Source organism: Phaenicophaeus curvirostris, chromosome 1 (genome assembly GCF_032191515.1).
Source record: "Phaenicophaeus curvirostris isolate KB17595 chromosome 1, BPBGC_Pcur_1.0, whole genome shotgun sequence".
Taxonomy (NCBI): Eukaryota; Metazoa; Chordata; class Aves; order Cuculiformes; family Cuculidae; genus Phaenicophaeus; species Phaenicophaeus curvirostris.
The window spans coordinates 145,934,500-145,961,112 of record NC_091392.1 but is presented as its reverse complement, the minus strand read 5'-3'; the positions used below and the strand labels follow the sequence as shown (position 1 = coordinate 145,961,112).

The 26,613-nt window shown below is 44.0% G+C and overlaps 1 protein-coding gene across 3 annotated transcripts in view; it reads right to left on the bottom strand.

Annotated features, from left to right (window-relative positions):
* RASA3 (RAS p21 protein activator 3) overlaps window positions 1-26,613 on the bottom strand; it is a 270,506-nt gene that overhangs the window by 126,333 nt on the left and 117,560 nt on the right. Inside the window, exon 2 of one of the 3 annotated variants that reach the window (XM_069877484.1) lies at window positions 7,883-7,944. In XM_069877484.1, the coding sequence (XP_069733585.1) occupies window positions 7,883-7,937 (55 nt within the window). In that variant the 5' untranslated portion in view covers window positions 7,938-7,944. Of the gene's footprint in view, window positions 1-7,882; window positions 8,046-26,613 lie in introns of those variants that run through there. The other 2 variants (XM_069877475.1, XM_069877491.1) reach the window with 2 other exon arrangements.

Below are 26,613 nucleotides of genomic sequence, written 5' to 3'. Positions count from 1 at the left end.
ATCAGTTTGTCAGATAAGCCTCTTGGTGGTCTCACTGGAGTTTTAACACTTGTTTTTCATTTCAGACCAGCTGACCAAGCCAGTGTATATCAGGGCTAACAAATACCCCATCATCAAGAAAACACATACTGTGGAAGGGAAGCAAACTGAACAGGCTGAGAGAGTTGAGGTTGTTAAGTTTAGGGAAGAGAAAGCTCCAGGGAGACCTTGTAGCAGCCTTCCAGTACTTAAAGGGGGCTGAAAGAGGTGAGATTCAGACTAGTTATTAGAAAGAAATTCTTTACTATGAGGGTGGTGAGGCATTGGCACAGATTGCCTGGAGAAGTCATGGATGCCTCATCCCTGGAGGTGTTCAAGGCCACGTTTGAAGAGGCTTTGAGCAACCTGATCCAGTGGATGGTGTCCCTGACCATGACAGGGGGTTTGGAACTGGATGATCTTTAAGGTCCCTTCTGCCCCAAAGCATTCTATGATTCTACAAAGAGTGTAGAAAGACTCAAGCAGTATCATGGCACTGCCAGCATACAGCCATGACAGCAGGGGATGCACCTGCAGGGGATGCATCTGTGGTCCCCTCTGCCTGATTTCCCCCTCATACACATTCCGAGTCAAGCTCCCTGTCCAGAGACAGCTCTGACATCCACTTGAGTGCACAGATTCAGCTCACTAAAATGGAAGAAAATTAAAACTGACAAGAATAAGGTGCATTATTTGGGCCTACTTTGCAAACAGAATTGGATTTCTTTTGTTAGTAGAAGAGCATCAGTTGACAGCAGGTGTGTCTGTGGCAGGGGGCGGAGTGCTAAAAGTCTTTTAGAGCAAGGAACAAGACCAGTAGAGAAGGGGAAAAGCAAGGCAGCAACAAGCTACTAAGTTGGGTCAACATATCATAATGTCATGCCTTGGACTGCACCTACAAGAACAGAATCACAAAGCAACACCCAAAACACAGAGAAAAGCATCGGAGAGAACAGAGTCATAAGAACACATGAAGAGAAGCTAATATTGGGATCTGCCTAGCCCAGTAACTTCATAAACAGAAATTTGTCACAAAACCCCACCAAACAGTCTGAAAAGTAATTCAATGCAATAAGAAGATTTCAAAAGCATTTTCTGGAAGACCGTGAAGCTATGATACCCAGCACTTACATAACATCCCCATGTAAGAGCATTTGGTACTTTGACCAGCAGATAATCACCTCAATGAGAAGACAAGAAAACACTATTAGTTCTCATGAGAGAGATTAGGGAACACTTTTTTTCAAATGTACTAATTCTAAAAAAAGACAAAAAAACTGAAAAGTTTGCTTCCTAACAGCAGAGGCTTTGAGCAGATCTGTTTAATGGTTTCACTCGTGTGAATTTACCTCCACAGACTCTAAAAAGCCAAGTCACATTGGCTTCCACTCACATATAAATCATTTTTTACTAAAAGGAAAGTTAAGTTACAGATAACTTGATCTCAGGCTGGCAGCCCCAAACACAAGCATCTTCCATTTCTTCAAAACTGAGTTAATTGAAGCATTTTTCACTGCTACCTTTGTTTCCACCTCTCCCTTACAGAAGCTATGCTTTGGTCTCCACTTTTCCTCCAGCCATGGCTGTTCCTGACACTCCATTAACAGTCACAGCACTGCTCCTCTATAAGTAGCAATGGTCCCAACTCTTTTCCATTCAGCATGCCGAACACAAGTCAGTCAGAACACAGCCACCACCAAATTCAGCAGTTTGAACTGCTGAACCAGTGGTGAAAAATCTGCATAATCTATTCTGCACCCTCTGCAGCCTGCCAGACTCAAGCCTTAAATAGCATTACAGGAAAGTCAATAACAATGTAAGTTGCCACTTTCTTTTACACACACAACATCAGTTTAAGCTGTACTTGTCAACTTTTAAATGTGCAGAAATTATTTGTTAAGTCTTGAATATATTCAGGGTGAGATGCAAACAACTTTCCCCCTTTCTTTACTTGTTGGTCCACCAACAAGCTTTGAAACACTAGGAAAATCATTGTTATCTTTAAGGAGTATTTTGCACTTCCTACACATTAGTTTTCTACTATATATACACCTATATATAGACAGGCACCTGGGGAAAAAAAAACCTCTCATTCTAAAAATATCTACTCAACAACCTTATGCCCCATTTAAATGGGGATAAATCCCTTTACAGTATTATGCAGTGAGCATATTTAGTCGTACTTACTTCTACAAGTAACCACTTAAGACAAGGCACTAAATCCCAAAAGACAACATTAAAAGGGACATCTTCTCAAGGCAAAATGGATTTCCCTGATCAACCTTAGGTTTATTAGACTTACAGGAGGCCTTAAGTTTGTCAGAGACAAGATAGTTCCTCCTTACCCTTACAGAAATACAGAGAGGCATCTCTCATGCTTATGCTTAAACACTAGTATGCCAGCACTTAAGAAAATACTCTGCCTGACTTCACCCAAGACTCAGTTTCCTAAAGAAATGTTCAATTGTTCTCACAACATCTTAAACTACATAGCTCTGTATGAATTAGTAAACAAGGCACAGCAAAACCTAAGAATCAGCAAGACGACACAGTCCGCAGACCAACATAGCTCATCTAGTCAACTGGATCACAATGTAAATGAAGTTGTTGAGTTCTCAGGAGACTGGCAGGTTTACGCTTTGGACTGGACAAGCTGCAAGTGGAGAACCAGTCCAGATCAGGTAGCAGCAACCCTCTTTCACAAAACTTTCACAGCTCTGTGCTTCTGATCACACTTTGTGCTAAAGAGAGACTATGCTGCCACAAGTCCCACATTTTTAGCTTATGACTTCAACACTTGTAACCACAACAGGTCATTCCCTGGCTCTTTATAAGGATGATACAAGAGCTTTAGATGTTTATGAAAGTCTTAAATTGTGGCAAGCCCTCACAGCATGAGTGGACCATTATAATCTCCAAAGGTCACAGTGATGAGCAAAGGGTCCTTCTCATTACGTTGGTGCCTCTGGTAGCCTCTTCATGTGCAGTATCCTCCTGTCTCAATTATTATTCTAAAACTATGGGACAGCTCAACTTCTGTAACAAGCCAAACTACAGCTAGAAAAGAAAAAATTTAGAGTAGAGCTTCATACTCCTTGACACAAGAGTGCTAGATTTCAGGGATATGGAAAGCTTGTTACCTTACAGCGAGATTTCACAAAGGAGCCATTTCTTTACATTTTTCAAGTATAAATAATTTCACAAAGTAAAACGTGGCAGAAAGTTCTCTGCCAGTTTACATCCTTCCACAGCAGAAATGCTGAATATGAGCTTTTTTTTTTCTACTGAAAGTAAATAGTTGATGCCACTTAAGGAGAATAAAGTAGCAATTAAGTACAATACATTTATTAAATATTATTGACAGTACAACATAAGTCATGTTGTCAAGCAGAAGGTCTCTCTTTGTAGTTTTTCCAACCAATCATCAGCCACAGAGCCTTATGTTGTTTCCTTTCAGGTTTTGAAACACTGACTCATGGAAATATCAGCACAGCACACTTCCTCAAAGTGGCAATCTTATAGGAAGTGTTTGTTTAGTCTTACATGACACATTGTTTTGTTTATGCATAAGGGATTCCGGTTAAAATAATTTTTCAATTAAGGAAAAAAGACAAAAGGACAGCAGCTTCAATTATGGGAAGCCAAAATAAATCAATTTCAAATAGACATTTCAACAGTGCACTCATTAGCACAGATATTACTTTTTTCTTTTTACTCTATGTTACTTCCTTGCAACAGAGAAGCGCACAAGTTAGCCAGGCACTGAGCTCTTTCAATTCAACAAACCACAAAAGAAACCAGAAACTGGACAAGAGGTAGCACTGTAATAGTGCCGCCCAACACTGCTACTCACATACTGTTGCTCCACAACTTCAGTATCTCAATGAGACTTTTTTGGAAATGGCAAGTCACTGGCAGTGCAACCAAATGAAGAAAACACAAGTTCTTAGGAACCCAGGGGTTCACACTTTCAACGGATGGCTCAAGCCAAATCCAAACATGACTAGGAACAACACTACTTGGAATGGGGAAGCATTTAGGAGTTCTGGGATATAATTACCGTCCAGCTAAATATGGCTAATTCCGTGCAACACAACAAACCCAAAAGGACAAGCTACACCACCAGCAGAAAACACTTCCATTTACCTGAAGCTTCTTGGAAATGCGGGACAAGACCCAGCCATGGCAATGTATTACATCAGGGCATTCAAACACCTCTAGGCTTTAGATGTTTTGCATGGCCTGAAGCATCCAAACTGCACTAGCCTCTCTATTAAAAAAGACACGTCACCACAGGTGCCCGCCCTGATCTCACAGTGCTTTTGCACTGATTATTCAAAGCATCAGTCCTCTGTTTCATCAGATCTACACTAAGGCATTCCTGTCTATCACTGTTCTCATTCATGATTTGCAAGGAAAGGTGCTACAGAGAAGGAAACATGCTATCAAATGAAGCACAGAATACGTGCAGGTCAGTATGAGCTTGGCCACGAAACAAGCTCCCAAAGAACAGAACTGATCGCTTCCAGAGCATATTAAATCAAAGCAAATCAAGATGGGAAATGACTTCTACCTTTGTCCTCAAGTAGCTTAACCCTTAACCCATCTAAAGATTCCAAGTCTGCCGTCACTTTCAGGAGAGAGAACCCTACAAGGAACCAGCAAATGGGAACTGCTAAAAGCCAAAGAAATTTACTCTTTTGAATCCACTCACAGGTTTCTTTCACAGGGACTCTGCAAGCCTCTATAAACAATTTCATCAAGATTACAATTGCTTTACAAGGCCTATGAGACTAGATACTCCCTGGATCCATCAGAGCAATCCTGCCACTTCTATTTTTCTGACAAATTCCACAGAATGTAGTCAGCTACAGAAGGGCATTTAACTTTCGAAAACAAATCCCAGAAACTGGTGCTTCTGTCAGAAAAGCTGATAAATACAACTTTAAGTACCTTGAACAGGAGGGAAGAGCTCGCTGTTGTTGGCACTTAACATCATAGAATCATAGAATAACCAGGTTGGAAGAGACCCACCGGATCATCGAGTCCAACTGTTCCTATCAAACACTAAACCATGCCCCTTAGCACCTCGTCCACCCGTGCCTTAAACACCTCCAGGGAAGGTGACTCAACCACCTCCCTGGGCAGCCTGTTCCAGTGCCCAATGACCCTTTCTGTGAAGAATTTTTTCCTAATGTCCAGCCTAAACCTCCCCTGGCGGAGCTTGAGGCCATTCCCTCTTGTCCTGTCCTCTGTCACTTGGGAGAAGAGGCCAGCTCCCTCCTCTCTACAACCTCCTTTCAGGTAGTTGTAGAGAGCAATGAGGTCTCCCCTCAGCCTCCTCTTCTCCAGGCTAAACAACCCCAGCTCTCTCAGCTGTTCCTCATAAGGCCTGTTCTCCAGCCCCTTCACCAGCCTCGTTGCTCTTCTCTGGACTCACTCCAGAGCCTCAACATCCTTCTTGTGGTGAGGGGCCCACCATCATCCTCTGCTGTATTACAGTAAAAAAACACGGGCCAAACAGCGCTTCAAAAAGTGTCTGGCATTATTCTTGCACTTGACTGAGTAAAGACGTTCTGCTTAGATGGCAGCAGTGAAACACCGGTGTATCCAGCGATGCATGCAGTTTTACCTACTTACTACCCATGCTAAAAGGCAGTAAGAATCCTTACCGCAACACTGCAGATTAATCAAATGCTTAGCTCTGATGAGGACTCTGATAACTCAAGTCAGCAGTAGGATTAACTCTAGTCCATGATTTAATGAGATTAATCTCAAGCCTTTTGCTGCTGTTAGTATCTTCGATCTCTTCTACCGCTCAAAGAAATTCCCACACTCAAGTGACATCACCCCTTTAGGTATGACTTCATCGCTGTTTTCTTCTCAAACAAAACAAACAAGCCACCATCATCCTACATGTGAGATTACTCACATTACTCCTTTCACTTACTCACCAATGCCAGAGCACCACTTGCACGGTGCCCGAGTTTCTCCCTTGCAAAAAGACTTTCCCCCCCGCTTCTCCTCTTTGAGAAAAGCCAGAAAACAACTCCCTGATCACACTTTATAGCCCTGCCGAATCTATTTTCCGGATGTACAAAAGAAGACAGAATCAACACATAGTTTTTGGCTTATGTCAGACAACCGTCTGCTATCACCAAACCACCCATTAACAGTTAATAAGGAAACAATCCTAGCAATGAAATCCTAATGCCATTATCCAATAATGATATTTCCTATGCAAACTCAGGTTTCAGTTTTATCTAACACGACACATGGTGGCGGCGAATTTGCTTTTATAGGTGTGCAAGAGGAGATTTTCCAAAAACTCCAAGAGCAAGCTCCAAGCCCAACTCCCTCAACACCCATCACAGCGAGCCCAGCACTAAACTTTCCCTCTTCCCTCCAGCATCCCTGCCCCACGGAAGGGAACCAAACCTCTCCCTCTGCACGTGGGTTTCTCCTACGGAAACGAGGGATTTCCCTTCCAGCCGTCACAGTCGGAACTCTACCAGGGAGAGTTTAATCCGCACGCTGACATCTGTCGCTTACTTTCTAATAACGTGGTTTGGAATCCTACTAGCGGCAAGGAGAAGGGAGGCTCTCGGAGCCCCAGCACTCGGGCACCGGCTTTGCCAGGGGCACACGCAGCACCCAAGCCTCAGCCACCGCCTGCAAACTTTTAGTGCGTAGCGTAGCAACGGAATGGAAAAAAATAAATATAAAAAAATAAAAAAAAATGCAGAAATCTGCCTAAACACCCCAGCCGGACCCCTTGCAAACACCAGCGCAGGGCTGTGTCCTGATGCTCCCATGGGTCCGATGCTCCCCAGAGTCCTGATGCTCCCCAGAGTCCTGATGCTCCCCACGGCACTGCATCCCGATGCTCCCCCTGGGTCTCCAATGCACACGGTCCCACTCCCTACAATCCCGCTGCTCCCCACGAGGCTACATCCCAATGCTCCCCACAGTCCCGCTGCTCCCCATGAGGCTACATCCCGATGCTCCCCACGGTCCCGCTGCTCCCCACAGCGCTGCATCCCGATGCTCCCCACGGCTCCCGCATCCCGCTGCTCCCTGCCACGGGTCCCTGATGCACACGGTCCCCACGGTCCCGCTGCTCCCCGCAGATGCCGCTGCCCCCTATGGGGCTGCACCTCGATGCTCCCCACGGGTCCCGATGCTCCCCAGGGCGCTGCATCCCGATGTTCCCCACGGGTCCCGATGCTCCCCACGGTCCCGCTGCTCCCCACAGCGCTGCATCCCGCTGCTCCCCGCCACGGGTCCCCGACGCACACGGTCCCGCTCCCCACGGTCCCGCTGCTCCCCACAGATGCCGCTGCCCCCCATGGGGCTGCATCCCGATGCTCCCCACGGTCCCGCTGGTCCCCAGGGCGCTGCATCCCAATACTCCCCACAGGTCCCGATGATCCCCACGGGTCTCGTTGCTCCCCACGGTCCCGCTGCTCCCCACGGCGCTGCATCCCGATGATCCCCACGGGTTCCGATGCTCCCCACGGGTCCCGCATCCCCACGCTCCCCGCCCCGGATCTCCGATGCACACGGTCCCGCTCCCCACGGCTCCCGGTGCTCCCTACGGGTCCCGCTGCTCCCCACGGGTCCCCGATAGCCCCAGTCCCGCTGCTCCCCACGGCTCCCCCTGCCCCTCTCCACGGTCCCGCTGCTGCCCCCCACGGGTCACGACGCACACGGTAGCCCCCGTCCCGTCCCCGCCGGGTCCCCGATGCTCCGGGTCCCGCTCCCCACGGGTCTCGACGTCTCCCCACAGATTCCCCCCCCACCCCTCCTGCCCCGCACGGGTCCCCGCCGCTCCCCACCCGCCGCCCCCGCGCCGCGCACTCACCGATCTTAATCCTGACGCTCTGGAAAACCCGCAGCCCCTCTTCCTCCACCGCCATGGTGGGGGGTGGTGGTGCCGCTGGAGCTCAGCGAGCCTCGCCGCGGAGGGGGAGAAAGAAGAAGAAGAAGAAGAAGAGGAAGAAGAAGAGGAGGAGGAGGAGGAGGCAGGCGAGCTGCAGGGCTCCGGGCGAGCCGCGAGTAGCGAGCGGCGGAGCAGCCCGAGCGCAGCGCCCGCCCCGGCCCCGCCGCCGCCTCCCCATTGGCCCGCGGGGAGCGGCCGCCGCGCTGATTGGCCCGCGGGGAGCGGGGGGGCGGGGATGGGGGAGGCGCTGGGGGGGGGGGTTGGGGGGGGGCGCTCGGTGAGTCCCGCCGGGGCTCCCGAGGGGGCAGCGAGGCGAAGCGGGGGAGAAAGGAAAAGGAAAAGGAATAGGGAAGGCTGGCTCAACTCTGCCGTCCCGGCTCCAAGCGCCGGCGTCGTGGAGAAAGGGAAGGAGGGAGGGATGCGCGAGCCCTTCTTTTCCCACAGAGCCACAAAGAAAAGGCAGCGGCGGCGCCCCCAGGGTTGAAACCCATTCATTAGCGGGGAAAAGAAGGGCCTTGTTCGATAAACAAACCCGTCTGGGTGTGGGGAGCGGGCCGGGCTGGCTGCTGGCTCCATCCGATGAGTGGCAGAGCTCGCTCTACCCGGTTGCACGGGAGGAGCGGGGAACTGGGATGCCAGGTTTGAGTGATTACACGTTAAACAGCGAGAAATAAGAGCTGTGTCGGTATTCAGCGCCAAACTTTGGGTCTTCTGAAGTCAGTAATTGTAATAATCCTTCCCTAAAGGTCTAGCGAAAGCAGAGCAAAGTTCAACAGAGGTCTACGGATTACGTTATCTCAAAAAGTAAAAAAAAAAAAAAAATCAACCTAGCTTTCATGAAGACAAGCGCAACCCTGCTTAAGGGGCTGAGAGCATCACAAGGAGAACAGCCAGGGCACATCACAGTCCAGCATGTCCAAGAAGCACCACAGAACTGCCCCTGGGCAGCCTGGTCTAGTGGGAGGTGTCCCTGCCCATGGCACGGGAGTTGGAACTGGATGATCTTTAAGGTCCCTTCCAACTCAAACTACTCTATGATTCTATGATTCTCAAGCCTGGAGGAAAAAGAAAGAAAACAAAAAAAAAAAAGAGAGAGAGGAAAAAGCCCACCATCAAATGCTTTCCCACTCCAGCTGTTGAATTTCAGAAGTAAGAGAAAGGCAAACAAGCTAAGGAAAATCTATACTTGTATTAAGAATCTAGCACTAAAGGAACCAAACTATTAAAGGACAGCAAGAAATCAGAAGGCAAATCCTAAGTCAGTCACATGTTGTATGAAGTCTGTAGGCAAGAAGTTGTCCAGGCAAGCTAGAAGAATACAGTTGGGCAGTCCACCATTGCTTGAATTGTGACAGGTACAACACATAATGGATTCCCTTTATTTTTTTTTTTAAAAAGTGAGATCTTGAAATACATAAGAGCAAATGAAAACTAGGGAAGGAGCTACAATGGCAGTGGAAGCTGGCTTGTAGGAAAGCCTGAGGCATCTGTGTTTGCCTGCGGAGGTATGGGCCGAACTGTGAAGGAAACTGGCAAGCTCACAGCCTAAAAAGGAAGCAGTGACTTATCTTAAAGAGCTGCCTGACTTACTGTGTTCTCCTTGTCTGCATAGCCAAGTGACATATGTAATTTGATAAAAATACTTTTACAGTACAAGACTCTGAAGGGTTTTGTAAAGCACAGGCTTCCATGTAGTACATGCAATATCCATGCAGTAATTCCCTCCTCCTCGCTCCAATATGCCCAGTGTCCTCTGTGACCTCATTGCATTATCCCCGTTCCACCTACCATGTGTTGTCTCTTCTCCATCAAGCTTGCAGCTCACTGCAGTACTTCAGCTTCTCTGCCCACAGGTCCTCTGCACACCCCTCAATATCTTCAGTGCTCCCGGTCATATTAACCTGTAGCATTTTCCTTGCCAGAGCCCCTATTTCACTTGTCACAATACTTCCAAGTCCCCTGTTTTTGTCTCACCTTCCAGCTGGACAGCACAAGCATCAGCCTGAATAGAAGCTACAAGAATGCTGATCAGGTAGCTTATGCATTAAGGACACTGAGTCAGACTGGCTAACCTGTTGTTGCCTCTCAGATACTGGATGTGAGAGCACGCACGTTGTACAGGTCTGTTTTAAAACTCTGTACATGCTGACAGGTAAAAAGGAATATGTAACAGCTGTTGGTTTTGCTCCTTCACCACACATGCACACACCTTGAATATATTTGCACGAAATAAATACATGCCCACTGAGTCATCTTACCAAAGAAGAGTGGCAAACAACTGTTGTACACAATGCTGTACACAGGCAGAAACAAGGGCTTTCAGCTACAAGCAAGTGGATACACTTCAGCTATAAGCAAAAGAAAATTAATCCCATTGTCAGGATCCCTATAAATTGAGCCCAAATGAGCTCACACATTAAGTGTATATATTCCTTTAAAATCAAGTTATCTTGGTACTTGTGGTGATTCAGTTACCAAACAAACTTCTACACACCAATACTGGGAACTGGGAACTGATAAATCTTCCTGAATAGCATCAGGGAGAAGCCCGTTTCCATGCTCTAAATAGTATAGACATCTCAGATAAAATATTTGACTTCTTTCTGTTTTCTGTGTTTGCCTTTGGTACATAAAGACTTCATTTGACCTCATTTCCCCGTCTGAAGCTTTTCGCATCTGCAGAATGTTGACCCCAAAACAGTCATTAAAAAAATCAATTTATCAATTCTCTTCGTGGCATTTGCTGCTATAAAAGTTGCTCTCAGCAGACACTCAACAGACTGTCCTTCCTAATTTGCCACTGTGTTCTTTTCAGAAAGTTGTAGGACTTCTTTCCCTTTATGTCCAGGAAATAAAGCAAGATATCTACCTATAACCCAGTTATTATATGTTCATAAAACCAGGCTAGACATAAATCCCCACCCAAAACTACAGTCTGAATGCACCATTCAAATTTAATTTCATTGGATTCAGCATAAACTCACTCTGTTATCTAGAATGGATGGTTGCCCCCACATCGTAACCTCAGGTGTTGCTTGCAGCCTCAGTCTCTGCTAGTCCTGGCGGTCACGAGGTTGTGCGGTGTACCACATTTGTTGGTTAAAAAAAAATAAAGAAACAAAGCTGCCATGACTCCCGTTTGTATATTTTGAGAAACAAGAGGCCCAAATGCCATGACACGTTGAAATGCTTTGCACAGGATCATAAGCAACCTGAGCAGAAAGCACCCCAATCCTAAGGTGTGACTGGGGCACAGTGACATCCTAGGCAGCTTTAAGAGTGTGTGCTTACCCACAGCTACGCTGTCAGGCTGTTAATCAGGGTGGTTTACCTTTGCCAAGAGCATGGATATGTCCAGGAAGGCTGTGGCAAAATCCAGCCACAGACCCAGCCTTTCCTTTAAAACACAGTAAAGTAGCATTGATTTCTGCACTTAAGCATAGAAGAAACTACCAAGATGCCTATAGAATCAATTAGCAACAATCAGAACAGACCAATGTCAGAAACAAAATGCCAAATTGGCAAAACCCCAAAATCCCTAGTAATAATAATTAAAAAAGTAACATTAGAGCAAAGGGGGAAAAAAAGAAAAGGGAAATAAAAAAGCTGGCACCTTCTTACACTGTTCACCATGGAATAAATCAAGCTTCCACACATGAGAATCTACAAATTGTTACTTGTGTCTGACTGTGCTGTCCAGCTACTCTTCTGGTTTCCCACCAGCCCTTTTCTGCTGAAGCTCTTTGGCAGTGCTTTTATGTATTAGTGCACTAGTTTATTTTCTGTTGTCTCTTGTTTTCTTTACATAAGCTTTTTGCTTTCTCTGTTATAAACATCTGTCTTCAAATCTGTGTGCCGTACAGTCCAACAATGTAAATGAAAGCCATGCTTCAAAACTCATATGAATATGTATTTTTAAAGATGTTAAATGCATTATAAGAAACAGCCAAGAATGTTCATTGCTTTTTCAATATCTCCATTGTTGAAATGAAATCTTAGCAGCAGCATATCATGTGTGTGTGTGTGTGTGTGTGTGTTACAGATAACATGTGCAAGCAACATGAGGTTTGCAGCTGCTAGCAGTCTGATCAAAAAATCTAGGCAAAGTGAAATGCTGCTTTTTAAGATGTGGATGAGTCTGTTAATGACAATATCTTTTCCAACTTTTTTTCATCCAAGCCATATGGGTTTATATTATCAGCTCTTCAGAGGATTCTTGGATCTAAATTAGACTACAAAGAAGGTCATTTTCTGTGACTCATTTGTGCCAGGCAAGGAAATCATTTCCTCTCTTGATCTACATGATAGCTTTCTCTCGGGAGGAAACAGAATATAAGAAGCTTTCTAATCTCCTTTTGCTTTATGCAAGAAACTAACAAAATATGAACCTAGTATCCCCTGGGTGCCACAAAGCTGCTACCTATACTTATCGAAAGAAACAGCTTATTTAAGGCAAATCTAAGGAAGTATCACTGTAACACAAAAGACTGTGATCTGATGACTAAGCAAGGTATTGTGATTGAGTTTTAGGAAGACACAAATAGGTTCAACTAATAATATCTATACCAGGCTTCAAGGCAACTAATACTTGTATAGAGATGCCATGTGATGTGACTACTCTGACCAGGATGTGACCCAATAAACATTTATCCTTGGCAAAGTGAATAGGGGAAGCAAAGATGTCTTTGGTAGCGCCTCTGAATCTCAATCTCTGACTGAGTGGTAACTTCAGCCCTTGCAGTGACACCTTTCACAAGCAAGATAGTAAGAGTAGTAATTTTTTTTTTCTCTCCTGAAGTCCTAGAACCAATCAACTGGTCAGGAAAGGGCTGCAGTCCTTCCCCCAGTCTCCATGCATAGTGAAGTATGGTAAAAGTATAATGAATTTATATAAGAAGGATATTAAGAATGAGTCTGTGATTACCTGTGTCTCCAAGGGCTAAGTGTTTGCATCTGACAGAACTACCAAAGAATGAAGAAACAGCAATGAAATTGCTTGTATGATTAAACTTTGGCCATTACACTAAGTGAAAGAAAGAAAGGAAGAGAATGATGACAAGAAGGTTTTAATTAACAAAATGTCAGCAACAGGGACAAGAAAGCACAGAAGCTACAAAGTTTAATTGAAGAGGAAACATGGGGAAGAGTAGACACTACTGAGATGGCTGTTACTGAACTGAGTGTGTACCAGTATATAATGTATGGTGCACTCACACACTGAATAAAAATAGATCTGTGCATCAGAAGCAGGAAGACTAGGGGACTGCACGGCAGTTGCTACGCTTGAAGAAAGCAAACATCTCCACTGTGACCCCTGAGTACAGGAAGAAAAGCATATCTACCTGTTGTTCTTACCACTTGCCTCTTCAAAAAAATCTCACATTTTTGCTTGTTGTTGCTGGAACACAAAGAAGGCCAGGAAGAGACCAGAAGGGGGAAAAGAAAAATGGCTTTAATTACAGGAAAAAGGGGCCAGTGAAAACTGGTTGTTACAATTGCTGAGACAGTATATCTAATTTTCATGTTGTACGGGTTTTTTATTTGCTTTTTTTAAAGGACACTTTGCTTTTATAATCCTTGTTCATCACTTCTAAAAGTCTGTCAGTCTAGTGTCCTCCTAAAAAATGTAACTATGTTAAAATCCAAGTCATTTCAGCGGCAAGCACAGAATGTTCAGGATTCCAATGACGTTTACCAACTTTAAATACCTTCTGGTTAAACTCGTAGAAGCATTGTGTTCTGGGTCATATCTGCTTTACTTGAGCCTATAAACTCTGCTTTCCTATTAAGGAACAAATCCCTTTATCCTTCCATAAAAGATTATAATGTAATAAAACTGCATTAAGACCTTACAGACAAAACAAATCAAAAAACAGTGATTATGTACAAGAATGAATGTGGTGAATTTTACTGCAGTTTACTAAGCATGTATCCATTCTCATCTCCCCCACATTAGCCTTCTGTGGAACTGTTGCAACTAAGTGAAAACAGCAAATAATCTTGAGAAAGAAAAACTGAGCAGCAGGACTTTCTACTTCTTTAAAACCACTAGGTACTGCTGTTTACAATAAATATGTGGTTATGCAAACAGGCACTTAAACACCCACATTTCACAAGTCATTGCATATTGGCAGCCATAACCATCACTTTTGCATCTTCTTTGCTTCTGTGCCATCAGCTCGTCTGCAGTCTTCTCTGTTCTTTATGAGAATTAATTTAACAACACAGGACTCCATCCTTAGTCTCCAGCTCCAAGGCAATGATTCGTATCGCCTCAGTGTAGCAGCGCCAGTAGCATCTCTTCGGAAGGAACTGCAAAGTGAACTCTCCCCCCCACCTTCTCCCTCACATTCACCCCAGGAGGTTGAACAGTACCCAGAGGGAAGGCGTTGGGATTGTACTACCAACATCTACACAAAACCACCCATAACACAAACACTTATCTGCCTTCCAGATACGTCCCAGTTTTGCTCTATAAGCAAGAGTTATAGGACTATAAAGCTATAAAGTTCACAGTGACTTTAAGAAGCTTTGTATAATTCATCCACAACCCGCACTGTGAGTGATACAGCTATCCCACATGCAGCTATAAACCTAGAATAGACTTTTCCATGTAGTCACGTGTTTACCATGGATCACATCCCACGATCTTCCATTTCCTCAACAATCCCATTGAAGCCAATGCTGGCGGGTCAGCTTGCAAATGCCACCCTTTCTCCGCATGGTGAATAGCTCCCATTGAAGCCACTGGGATTACTCATGTGTGTGAGTAACTACTAACAAGAGCAAAAAGCAGCAAAACATGGTCCTCATTAAGGACTGCTAATCTGAAAAGAACTCTTTTTCAGTCAGTAGTACCACTCAGGCAGAGCATCTCTGCCAGCGAGGTGCTACCTAGGAAAGGCAACGTGGCACCATTTGTTTAGCATGTAATTCTTTAAAGCATGAGCTAATTACACAGGCATGACTGCATGGAGGAGCTTTATCCCATCACAGTACATGAGCAAAGATAATCTTATACCATGAAATGCAATTAGCCAGATGGTTATTTGGAGGTTTTTGGAACAGAAGCAATTTCTCTGATCCGGGAGATAAAAAAATCAAAGCTGAGTTAAAAAAGATCATACCACACTTGATTCCCAAGTATTTAATTACATATTATCATGGGTAACTACTAATCTCCTCCAATTATGCAATCTTATTTTATTGCTGGTGGAAACATTTATAGCCACTATATAATGTGTATATTTAAGTCAATATCTGAATAAACAGCCTGGAAAACACATCATTAGTACGCAGATTTGGTTACTACCATGTTTATCATCTGCCACCTGCTGGAAATAGCTGTGATATCTCAACTAAGTACCACGGAAAGAAAATCTGGTCACTCTCAACGAGCAGAAATGTCAAAGAACAAAATATGCCCCTTGTACCCAGGAGCTTATTCCTCTTGCATCCAGGGGGAAATTTTAATTTGCAGGTGGGACTATTTATGTGCATTCCCAGAGAAGCCATAATGTGACATTGTTTAAATAAACAGAAATGTAATTTGCCATTGAGAACAATGTTGTCTGCCTGTGTCTGACCAGAAGGCAAGATATATCATGTGAAACTAATGCACCCAACTAATCCCATCTCAAACTGGCATAGCGCCCTCGCCACTCTGCTGGAAGTGGCACAGGTGCAGGTCCCCTTGCACCATCCTCACAAAGGATTTCTTCCTCTACCCAATATAGTCTGGCGTTGTCTTTGAGCCTTATATGAAGAGACTGACCATTCTGGCTTTATGGTGGCCCATGAAAGCCTTAAGGAAAATAAAACCTGCCTGTCAAAGACATCTGGTCCCACTTAAAAGAAAAAAAAAAGAAAAGAAAAAAAAAGAAAGAAAAGAAGCACGAGGGTTTGGATGAGGCACTCCTCAGGGCGCCAGAACCTTGCAACTTGCTGCCTCTGTGCCAGCAATCCAGAGTAAGTAATCCAAGTAAGCCAGAGGGCAAATCTAAAGGCAGCACTGCAAGACTTGCTTTCCTCTCTCACTTACGTGGGACGGGCTGAAAAGTATCAGGATGCACGGGCAGGACCAGCAGTTCTTCTTAGTGTGCTGCCTTATTGTATCTGGCAGGACTAATTGTATTGGTGAATTTTGCACTTGGCAAGTCTTCCCAGGCCATCAGGGAGAGAGAGACAGGTACAACTAGATTAGAGTTTCAGTCCTTTTCTTTTCCAAAAATCATATACCCAGGCCCTCGAGTGGCTGACTTCTATGTGCCTGACAGGTTTAGAAGAGAAGAGCCCAGGGTTCACGTTTAGATAGTGCTTGCATTCAGGGAAACACAGTGCCTTTCTCTGGGTACCTTTCAATTATTTCTGCGGTCAAAGAAGTAGAATAAAAAATGAAGATGGGGATGCAGGTGATTTTTGAAGGTTATCTAAGTCTGCAGGATGGTGTGGAGAAAGAAAAAAAGAAGATGCATCCAAGGACCTAATAAAATTAAAATTAATTCCTAATTTTTTCCACTAACTTGTTTTAACCTTTATAAAGTAACCAGATGTTTATAGCAGGAAGAAGCTCAGAAAGCAATATAACAGATCTTAAACCAGGGAGCAATGCATTAGCAAGAACTGGCCTCTGGTCTCACATGCCATCTGAGAGCGGAGCCAGACCTGCCCAAGGTGTGCACCGCTGAGTAGAGGCATCTGTGTCCTACTTCAGCCTGTTGTTTCCCAGCTGCAGCATTCACAGAGTGAACACTAACCACAACCCATTACTGTAACGTGCGCTCCCCTGTGCACCCACCTGTGAACACATACAATAATGTTTCTGTTGGCATTTGCTTTTAGCCAAGAGCTTTTGCCACTTTATGGTGCTTTTTCTGTTCTTAGCAAGTCAGAGCTAGCCACGTTTCAGACCACTCCAAGTTTTCTCCTCTGTGCTGCTTTTAGGAGGCTACCACCTCTCTTCCAGCAACGTGAGCTTTGCCTGCACTGGCAACTTGCCCTCACACCAGCCACAAATTTAGCTATGTCTCATGCTGACAAGTGGGCTGAGGTTTGCTCTTGTAAAGCCTGACAAGGGTTAGATGCAAAGAAGAGACCCATAAAATTAAAAAACAGCCAGGCAAAGAACCAGCAACACTCCCAGCCTGTCCACAGCAGAAATCTCATCTTCGCTCCAGCCGTTGCTGCAGTGACATTTGTATCCGGGGGGCACATTGCTGAACACAGACACTTGCCGTAGAATCATAGAATCATTGAGTTTGGAAAGACCTCTAAGATCATTAAAGTCCAACCATCAGTCCACCACCACCACGCCTTGCAGTGGATGGGCCTGCCAAGCCAATTCATTCTGCCCTCTGTCCTAGACACACTGGCTACAGACCAGCTTTTCAGCTGCAACAGCCTGCTCCCAGTTACCTTCTCCAGGGCCTTCTGGGGTTATCCAGAAAGCACAAAGGTAGGGGAGGAGGACGTGGCCATAGCACTGTGTACAGGCTCCATAGCACCCACGATGTAACACCACCTTTCCCCAGAACACTAGGAACTACTGCACAAATGAACTGCCTTCAATGCAGACGCTCAGCCAATCATCCAACAGCCCTCTCCTCTCCTCTCCTCTCCTCTCCTCTCCTCTCCTCTCCTCTCCTCTCCTCTCCTCTCCTCTCCTCTCCTCTCCTCTCCTCTCCTCTCCTCTCCTCTCCTCTCCTCTCCTCTCCTCTCCTCTCCTCTCCTCTCCTCTCCTCTCCTCTCCTCTCCTCTCCTCTCCTCTCCTCTCCTCTCCTCTCCTCTCCTCTCCTCTCCTCTCCTCTCCTCTCCTCTCCTCTCCTCTCCTCTCCTCTCCTCTCCTCTCCTCTCCTCTCCTCTCCTCTCCTCTCCTCTCCTCTCCTCTCCTCTCCTCTCCTCTCCTCTCCTCTCCTCTCCTCTCCTCTCCTCTCCTCTCCTCTCCTCTCCTCTCCTCTCCTCTCCTCTCCTCTCCTCTCCTCTCCCTCTGTGCCCTCCTCCTACATTAAAACCACTGAGAAAAATATGTTATCAGTACTAGTCTAGTTGACATTTTAGCTGTAGATCAAGGAAATCCTGAATCTTACTAAACAGCATCCAAAAGATTTTAAATTGTTTAGGTAGATATAAACATATGTATATATAAATAAAACTCCATTCAATTATGGCAATGTTTTCCCCTTCCTCTTCCTCTCTCCTCATCCCCTTTCCCTTCTCTCAAATTCTCAGACAATAAGTGGGAAATCACCTTTTTTTCCCCCAGCCAAAAATTAATTCCTGCTCAAAGCTTCCAGAAAGGGTCAAGTCTAAAGGAAGCATCTGGTAAGTCTGCTTTTGTATTGCAGTGGGAGCCATAGCCCTCACCTCCCCTTTCCCTTTGCACCACTCAGTGCAGCAAGCACCCATGCCACCCTGGGAAGCATTTGCTCTGCTGGACATGGATGCGTGAAGGCATGTTCTGCATGACTGCAGCCAGACCGTAGATGGAAGCGGCTAGGTATGCCACACGCACAAACAGAGCAGGACCTACTCACTCCAGCAGGTTTCCCAGTTGCTTTTTTTATCCCACTGCCTACAGATGGACTCTTCAGCTACCCAGTCGGGTGGTTTGCTGGTGGGTTATCTGATAAATGTGTGTGCTTGCAGGGTCAAAGTCACGGCCATTGGATCCTATCATGTAACATACTGAATCAACCGAAAAAAAAAAAAAATTGGCTTCTCTCAACATCTCCAAATGCCCATCCAGGAACAGGCAATGAATGAAAGGAGACCGAGCATGATCAAGCACACCCAGGAGTGACTCCAATTCACAGGCCAGTCGGTGCATGTGCTCAAAGTCGGTCAAACACTTCACAGAATAAGGTTAGGTATTGCCACAACTTTAAAATAACCAGGAAAGCTATCAGAAAAAAAAAAAAAGAAAAAACAAAACCACAAAAAAACCAAAAAAAAAACCCCAAACCAAAAACCAGGACTTACTTGTCTCTTCATTCATACAGAAAACCTTTCAAGCTTTAGAAAATGGACACTGCCTCTTGCATTTTCTTACCATATATATAAAGCTCATCACAAAAGCAAATAGAAGAAAAGGCACTTCTGGTCACAGTAAGCAACAGCACCTCCAAAACCACAATCTATATTGAGGGTGCAGTGGGAGAAGAAACATCTTCTTTTAGTTATTCCATATCTGGACCATAAGCATAAGCAGCTGTTGTAGCTGGCAAAGCCTGAGCCTGCCCGAGCTCTTCTGGCAAAGATGACGGGAGAGGAAAGGGCAGCAACTCACTAACCTTGCAACATAGTTCAAGGGGGAAGTAACTTAAGAGTCAAATTCCTGGCAGCAATACCACCTGCAGAGCTTAAAGCTCTGCATAGTATATGAACAGATTTACTCAAAATTCAGATCAAAATAAATGAGAATAAAAAAACCCCAAACCCAGAAACCTATGAGAGCTGTAGTGTGACGAGAACTCAGAAAAGAAGCTTAGCACACTCCAAGATTGCCACATTAAAAAAGTAGTCTGATATTGACCACCTTGCTTTTATGCTGTGGAAAACACAATTCTCTCTGCATTATGTGAAAGCTGAATGCATGCGTCTTGATATACAGTGGCAAATGCATTTTTTTAAAAATGTTACATTAATTATCTACTTATTTATCATCTGTTCTTCAACAAGTACCTTTTGCTATCAAGAAATGATATGCAAGTCTTTCTGTACACAACATGGGAATTCCCACGGCTGACACTTCATAAAATTGTATAATCTACCAAATAAATGTTTCCTAAATATCTGCTTTATCTTGTAGAGGTAGTAGGTCCAGTCATCTAGTTTGTTAAGGATACTTAGCAAGACTGCTTCGACTAAGCAGTGAAATGCTGCTCTAAAGAATCCCCTGCTGCAACTGTAAATTTAGACCATGAAATCAGAAAAAGAGGTTGGACCTGCTGTTCCTGTCTTCCAGCACCATCTTCTGACAGAAAGGACCTGCTGGACTTTAAGTAGCTCAAAATAAGAGACAGACAATTTCGGGACTGATGAGTGTCAAAAAGCACTGTTTGCTTTCCTTACCTCAAAACAAAGCAAACAAAACAAAAACTCAGCAACAATAAAAACCCACACAAAGCTCTGTTTAGAATGAATGCAAACGGTTGAAGGTTTTCGAGTGTAGAGAGAGAACAAGCAACCACAAAGGAAGTTTAAAGCCACTTCCCTTCTGTCGCATTTTAATTCAGAAGCAGCTGGGAAACTATTCCAAGTGATTTCAGTTTCTTATTGGGCCATGTTTCCATCGATGGAAGAGGTTCAGTTTTCTTTATATTTTAAGGGTTTCATCAAAATCAATGAAAAGATAATGATAATATGGCCTTTTGATCTGTCCATAACAGATCATTACACATGTAGCATTTAGAAGGCAGAGGCAAATATCCTGCCAAGTGAATGAGAACCTAAGCATTTCTATTTGTTCAATAGCAAAATACAATTGTATTAGAGGGCACAGTTAGATTTTATTTGTACTTGAAGAAATGCATTTCAAGTCTCTACTCTGTATTGTTTTCACTGACATTCTCCATATCTTCCTGTTACGCTAACATGAAAACAGTAAAAACCCAAGCAGCTGAAAAAAACCCACTCTTCAATTCCTTCCACCAGTTATCTGAAAAGTATTTGCCTTACAGCTCAAAATTAGTATGTATCAAGATTGTTTAAACACTATTTAACATGAAGTATAATAAATATCACAAACCCCTATATCTAACCTTACTTCACTACTCAAGTGCATAAGTTATATGAGAGATATTCAAGACAGCACTAGCCTTGATTCTGTGTTAGGTAGTAGTGTGATGGATGTGTTGCTATTCCCCTGCACCCCCAATGAGACACAGTGCAAGAACAACCTGCAGGAAGAGCCTTGTGGTAAAATGGAATATCCCCTGGGTCATCTGTGTATAGACCCATTCTGGAGAGGAGAAGGCTCCAAGAAGATCTTATAGTGACCTTCCAGTACCTGAAAGGGGCTTACAGGAAAGCTGGAGACGGACTATTCACAAGGGCTTATGGTGATAGGATGAGGGGGAACGTGTGTAAACTGGAGAGGGGCAGATTGAGACTAGACATTAGGAAGAATTTCTTCACCATGAGAGTGGTGAGACACTGGCACAGGTTGCCCAGGGAAGCTGTGGCTGCCCCATCCCTGGAGGTGTTCAAGGCCAGGTTGGATGGGGCCTTGGGCAGCCCGACCTAGTGAGATGTCTCTGCCCATGGCAGGGGGGTTGGAACTAGATGATCTTTAAGGTCCTTTCCAACCCAAACTATTCTATGATTCTATGATTCTATGATTCTATGATTCTATGATTCTATGATTCTATGATTCTATGATTCTATGATTCTATGATTCTATGATTCTACGATTCTATGATTCCATGGTTAGTGAATTTTGGTACTGTCAGCCATTGGTTCCTTCCTTACTTCCCAGTGCTTTTATATAATAAATGTGCATTATTCTACCTGTTTTAAAGGCCCATGACAGCTGCAAGACATAATTTCAAGTCTTCTCCTTAGGAGCTACAAGCCTTTCTGAGAAAATACAGGACCCAAAATCAAAGACCATTGGTAGTCTGCTAGACCCAGCTTCAAGGTGGTCTGCATCAGAAGGAAAGAACCATCACGTGAACTGTGTCCAGCTTTAGAGTAGGACAAGCTGAGCTTGAAAGAACAGAAGCAGCTTTTCCATTTTGAGGCCTGAGTAAACATCTTTGATTATTCATCTCCCTGTCAGACTTTGCCCATGAAGAAAGAAAACCACAGTAGCCCTGCATGAGAACTGGAGGTCAACTTAGTAATTAACTGGCTTTTGCACATCTGTTAGAGTTTTCCATAACTCACTAGCCATCAGATGGCATGCAGATAATGAAAGGTGAACAGCCTATTAAAAAACATAATTATTTCACTGTTTGCTATGTCTTTTGAAAATTGCATACTTTATTAATGAAAACCAAATGTTTTTAACAAGGTATTTCAGTGCAAATGATGACACCTCCTACTGTGGTTTTGCTCAGAGCATGACTGAGGCATGCCATTCAAGTCAAGGCTCAGCAAATACCGCCCGTTCTACGGTCCTTTGCATATTTACAGTAGTGTGCAAAGTATTACTAATAGCTAACACCACTGTCTTTCCTTCATCAGCAGGAGGTAGGTCTGGTTAGTGAAGCATAATTGGTAATCTATGTTATATCTGAATAAAATACTCTTCGGAATGCATTATTACAACATTCAGTTATTGTCTGCTATTCATTAAATGTATTGTTTGAATGCTACCACCAGCTATTCTTCCTTTTTCTGAGCAACGGTGCCATGACAACCCCCACGTGACCGGCTACAAACATACCACAATTCTCCAGGGCTTTGGTTTAGGAAAGGTTCAGAATGGTATTACTCACCCCTTTAAAAAAAAAAAATCCCAGATTCAGTGATGCTTTATTTTTATAAGATACATCAAGCCTACCAGCCAATTTTGCCTTGTGGCAACAAATACCTTCAGCTAAAATGGGACAAAATGAAGTATGAAGAACCCAAGGAAAGGGTAGGTACAACTGTGAGAAAAAGCAGAAGCCTTGATGAAAGAATAAGCTTTCCCAAAAAGCCTATGGCAACTCTCTCTTCATTCTTAATACTGTTATGAAAGCTATTGATCAGCAGTAAGGTAAAAGACACATTTTAAGAATATCCAGCAAACGTAGATACAGCATTTCTGTCCATCTAGAGTTATCACAATAAACTTCACCAAATTTAGAAGTGGATTCAGTCAGTCATCTATTCCAAATCAGTAACAAATGCAGGACCACACCGACTTGAAAATCCATAAGTTGTGAATACCATCAGCAATGATAAAACTATATTGTACCTTAGGAAGACTGCATCACAATATAATTAGCTTTAATATGAAGAAATAGTTCTTCATTATTTCCAGACTGAGCCTGTTTCATTAACTGTATAAAAATATCTTCCTTCCTTCCTTCCTGCCATTGTTCCCATAATTTGACTTGCAGGTGGAAAAAAATTAAAGATGCGGTAGAGAATTCAATTCAACACATTTTTCTAAGAAAATTGACAATATTGAAATAAATAAATTTATTTCTGCATGAATTGATTTTGAGAGGCTAACTATTATATATGTGTGGCTATTTAAAGAGTGGCTCTTTAAAAACAGGGAACTGATATTAGTCTAGCTGAAACACACTCGGCATCTGCTATGCATACAGAACTCTTCTTTGTTCAATGTACAGAGCACTTCATACATGCACTAAGGCATTTAGAGGCCAAGAATAGAGGTTAGATATCATCCTGATATATAGTGAAGAAAAATATTTATAGAGAACAAAACACTTCCCACTACTCAACTATTCTTAGATTAAACACAAGTGTTTATTTCTGAGTGTAACCAAAGACAAAAAGACTAACTATCACAGAATCACAGAATAGTTCGGGTTGGAAGGGACTTTAAAGACCATCCAGTTTCAACCCCCCTGCCATGGACAGGGACATCCCTCTAGATCAGGCTGCCCAAGGCCCCACCCAATCTGCCCTTGAACAACTCCAGGGATGGGGCAGCCACAGCTTCCCTAAGCAACCTGTGCCAGTGCCTCACCACTCTCATGGTGAAGAAATTCTTCCTAATGTCTAGTCTAAATCTGACCCTCTCCAGTTTATACCCATTGCCCCTAGTCCTATCACCACAAGCCTTTGTAAACAAAGTCCCTCCCCAGCTTTCCTGTACCCCTTTCAGGTACTGGAAGGTTGCTATAAGGTCTCCTTGGAGCCTTCTCTTCTCCAGGCTAAACAACTGCAACTCTCTCAGCCTGTCCCCACATGGGAGGTGCTCCAGCCCTTCATGTCAGGCAAAGGATGGTTTAGAAGAATTGTGTTTCTTGTTACAGGGTTCACACACAGCTCAAGTAGTGACTAACAAAGTCTCCAATGGCCAAAAAGCATCTTTTTGCAAGTGCCCCTGTGTTGTCATGCTGAAGTGCTCCTCAATTCCCACGCTAGTTGCCCGGAAATTTCACCATGCTTTCTGCTGGCATGAATTCAGGCTCGCAGCAGCAAATGCCAGCTACCAGAGCAGCAGTACCTGTGGGCTGGGGTAACTGTAGGCACCAGGGCAATTTGGCAGGATATCCTGAGTGATACAGCCCATGTGGCACAGGATTTTGCTCTGCGAAAGAGCCAGGGATTGCTCTGAGAAAATGTAAGCTTGTGATGTACAGACTTTGCATTGAAGGAGCTCACAAGAAAAAAAAAAAAACAAAAAAGAAGCCAAACAACCTTGAAACCCCATAAATCAGAGCAAGAGAGAAAGAGGAAAAATAGAGAGCAACAAAGAAAAAAGGTAACATACAAAAAGGTAAAGTACACAAGAGCAAATACTTCCAGTCTGAATCATTACGTTATTTTCTCTTGTGAGACCTCATCTGGAGTACTGTGTCCAGTTCTGAAATCCTCAACATAAGAAGGACATGGAGCCATTGGAAAGGGTCCAGAGGAGGGCCACAAAGATCAGCCAAGGACTGGAGCACCTCCCATGGGAGGGCAAGCTGAGAGAGTTGGGCTTGTTCAGCCCGGAGAAGAGAAGGCTCAGAGGGGACCTTATAGCGACCTTCCAGTACCTGAAAGGGGCCTACAGGAAAGCTGGAGACGGACTATTCACAAGGGCTTATGGTGATAGGATGAGGGGGAACGTGTATAAACTGGAGAGGGGCAGATTTAGGCTTGGTATAAGGAAGAATTTCTTCAGGATGAGAGTGGTGAAACACTGGCACAGGCTGCCCAGGGAAGCTGTGGCTGCCCCATCCCTGGAGGTGTTCAAGGCCAGGCTGGATGGGGCCCTGGGCAGCCTGATCTACTGCAAGGTGTCCCTGTCCATGGCAGCGGGGTTGGAACTAGATGATCTTTAGATCCTTTCCAACCCTAACTATTCTACGATTCTATGATTTTCTTAATGGAAGAAAGGAAAGGGTGAGGAGAAACGGAGTTACATCTCCTCTCTGCAACATTCTGTGCAGAATTAAACATAAAATGGCTCCAAACCCACCATGGTTCTAGGAAGTGCTGCAACATAGATCAGAGTGAGCTTAAAAAACACCAGGTTTTACCTTTTGCAATTGTGCATATGAGGACAGAAGATAATTTAATCATAAAACATCTTTACCAGCAAATTAATTCCATAGAAGAAATGTGGTTTCTAAACCTACCTTTTTGTTAAAATTTGAAACAGTTTGCATGTATATAAATTAAAATAATTTTGCATAAATATCATCTTTTATTCATCACAGCAGTGATTTCTACTGACTGATACAATATGAACTCTCATTTACAAGCTGCATGTTGTTTTAATGTTATTTTTAAAATAACTTAGTAGTTTGATAATTCAAAGTGCCTCAAGAAGCACAGAAGATAGCAGAAGAAAAAACTATCCAAACGCTTGGATACTTACCGAGCTGAGTTCTGCTTTGCAGTAAAAATCAGCTACTTATCATGATGGGACTGAGATGAGCTCTCTCATCTCCCCATGAAATCAGCTGGAATTGAGAGCAGTCAGCCCCTTCTGAGATCCCTTCTCCTCAGAGATCACTGCCATATAAAAGCAGCTGAATGTTTTCACAAGACATCTGAAATTCACTTGAACTGCTTGCCAAAACTAGAAACTGCTAAATATCACCCCAGTCAATACTGCAAATTATTCGCTCTATTATAAAAGCAAGGAACCTGTCCAGGTGGTACGTTTGACAGGTCTGCCATCAGGGATTCAGTCCTGATCCTCAATTCATTATAAAGCTGCTGCTACAGAAAAAGACGTGGAAAACTGCTGCACTCAGTCAGGGCTTTGCTCATGTCCTGCCCTGAGGGGGTTTTGCCTCAGTGCTCTGCCTGCTGCTCTCACTTGGCAGCCTCTTCTTCAAAAATAGGAAATGTTTCTTCTTTCTGCATCACTGAAAAATGGTTCCAAGTAGCTTGAGTCTTCCTGAGTTGGAACAGTTCAAGTATGAGGTATGACAGAGGGAGAACATTTTTCACATGTATTTCATGACAAAAATCATGGCATCATTTTTTTAACTGACCTGGTCGCACTTCCTGCAGGACTCCAATCTGAGAGAGTTCTCTCTCCTCTAAATCCTGTCTTGCTCCACTCTCCATTACCAGCTTTTCTTCCACAGGGTTTATTCAGTCCAAGACAGCTCACAGATTATTCTTCTTCCTCATGTTATTGCATGGCAATTTAGGTCAGGATGGAGATAAATACTGTTGTGCCATTGAACTACCAACTCCATTAGAATAATTAGATCCACAGTTTGCTTTTGATGATCACTCTAAAGTGCTAATCAAAAGAGGCCTGGGAATACTTTAAACACAGAAATCCTTTCCCAGTATTGCTTACCTCTTTCTGGAAGGATCTTGAAGGTGTATCCCGTTGGAAGACCTGGCACAGCTTAGGACTTTGGGACGTAGGGCTTTCTTACACTAACCTTTTTATTTCTGCGGTGTGCCAAATAAAAACAGCTCTCCTTCCCTCAGGCTTCCTGTATCATAACATCAGCACCACTGTAACCAGGCCGTATGTATTTTTACATTTCTCCAACATAAAGAGCACTTTCCAT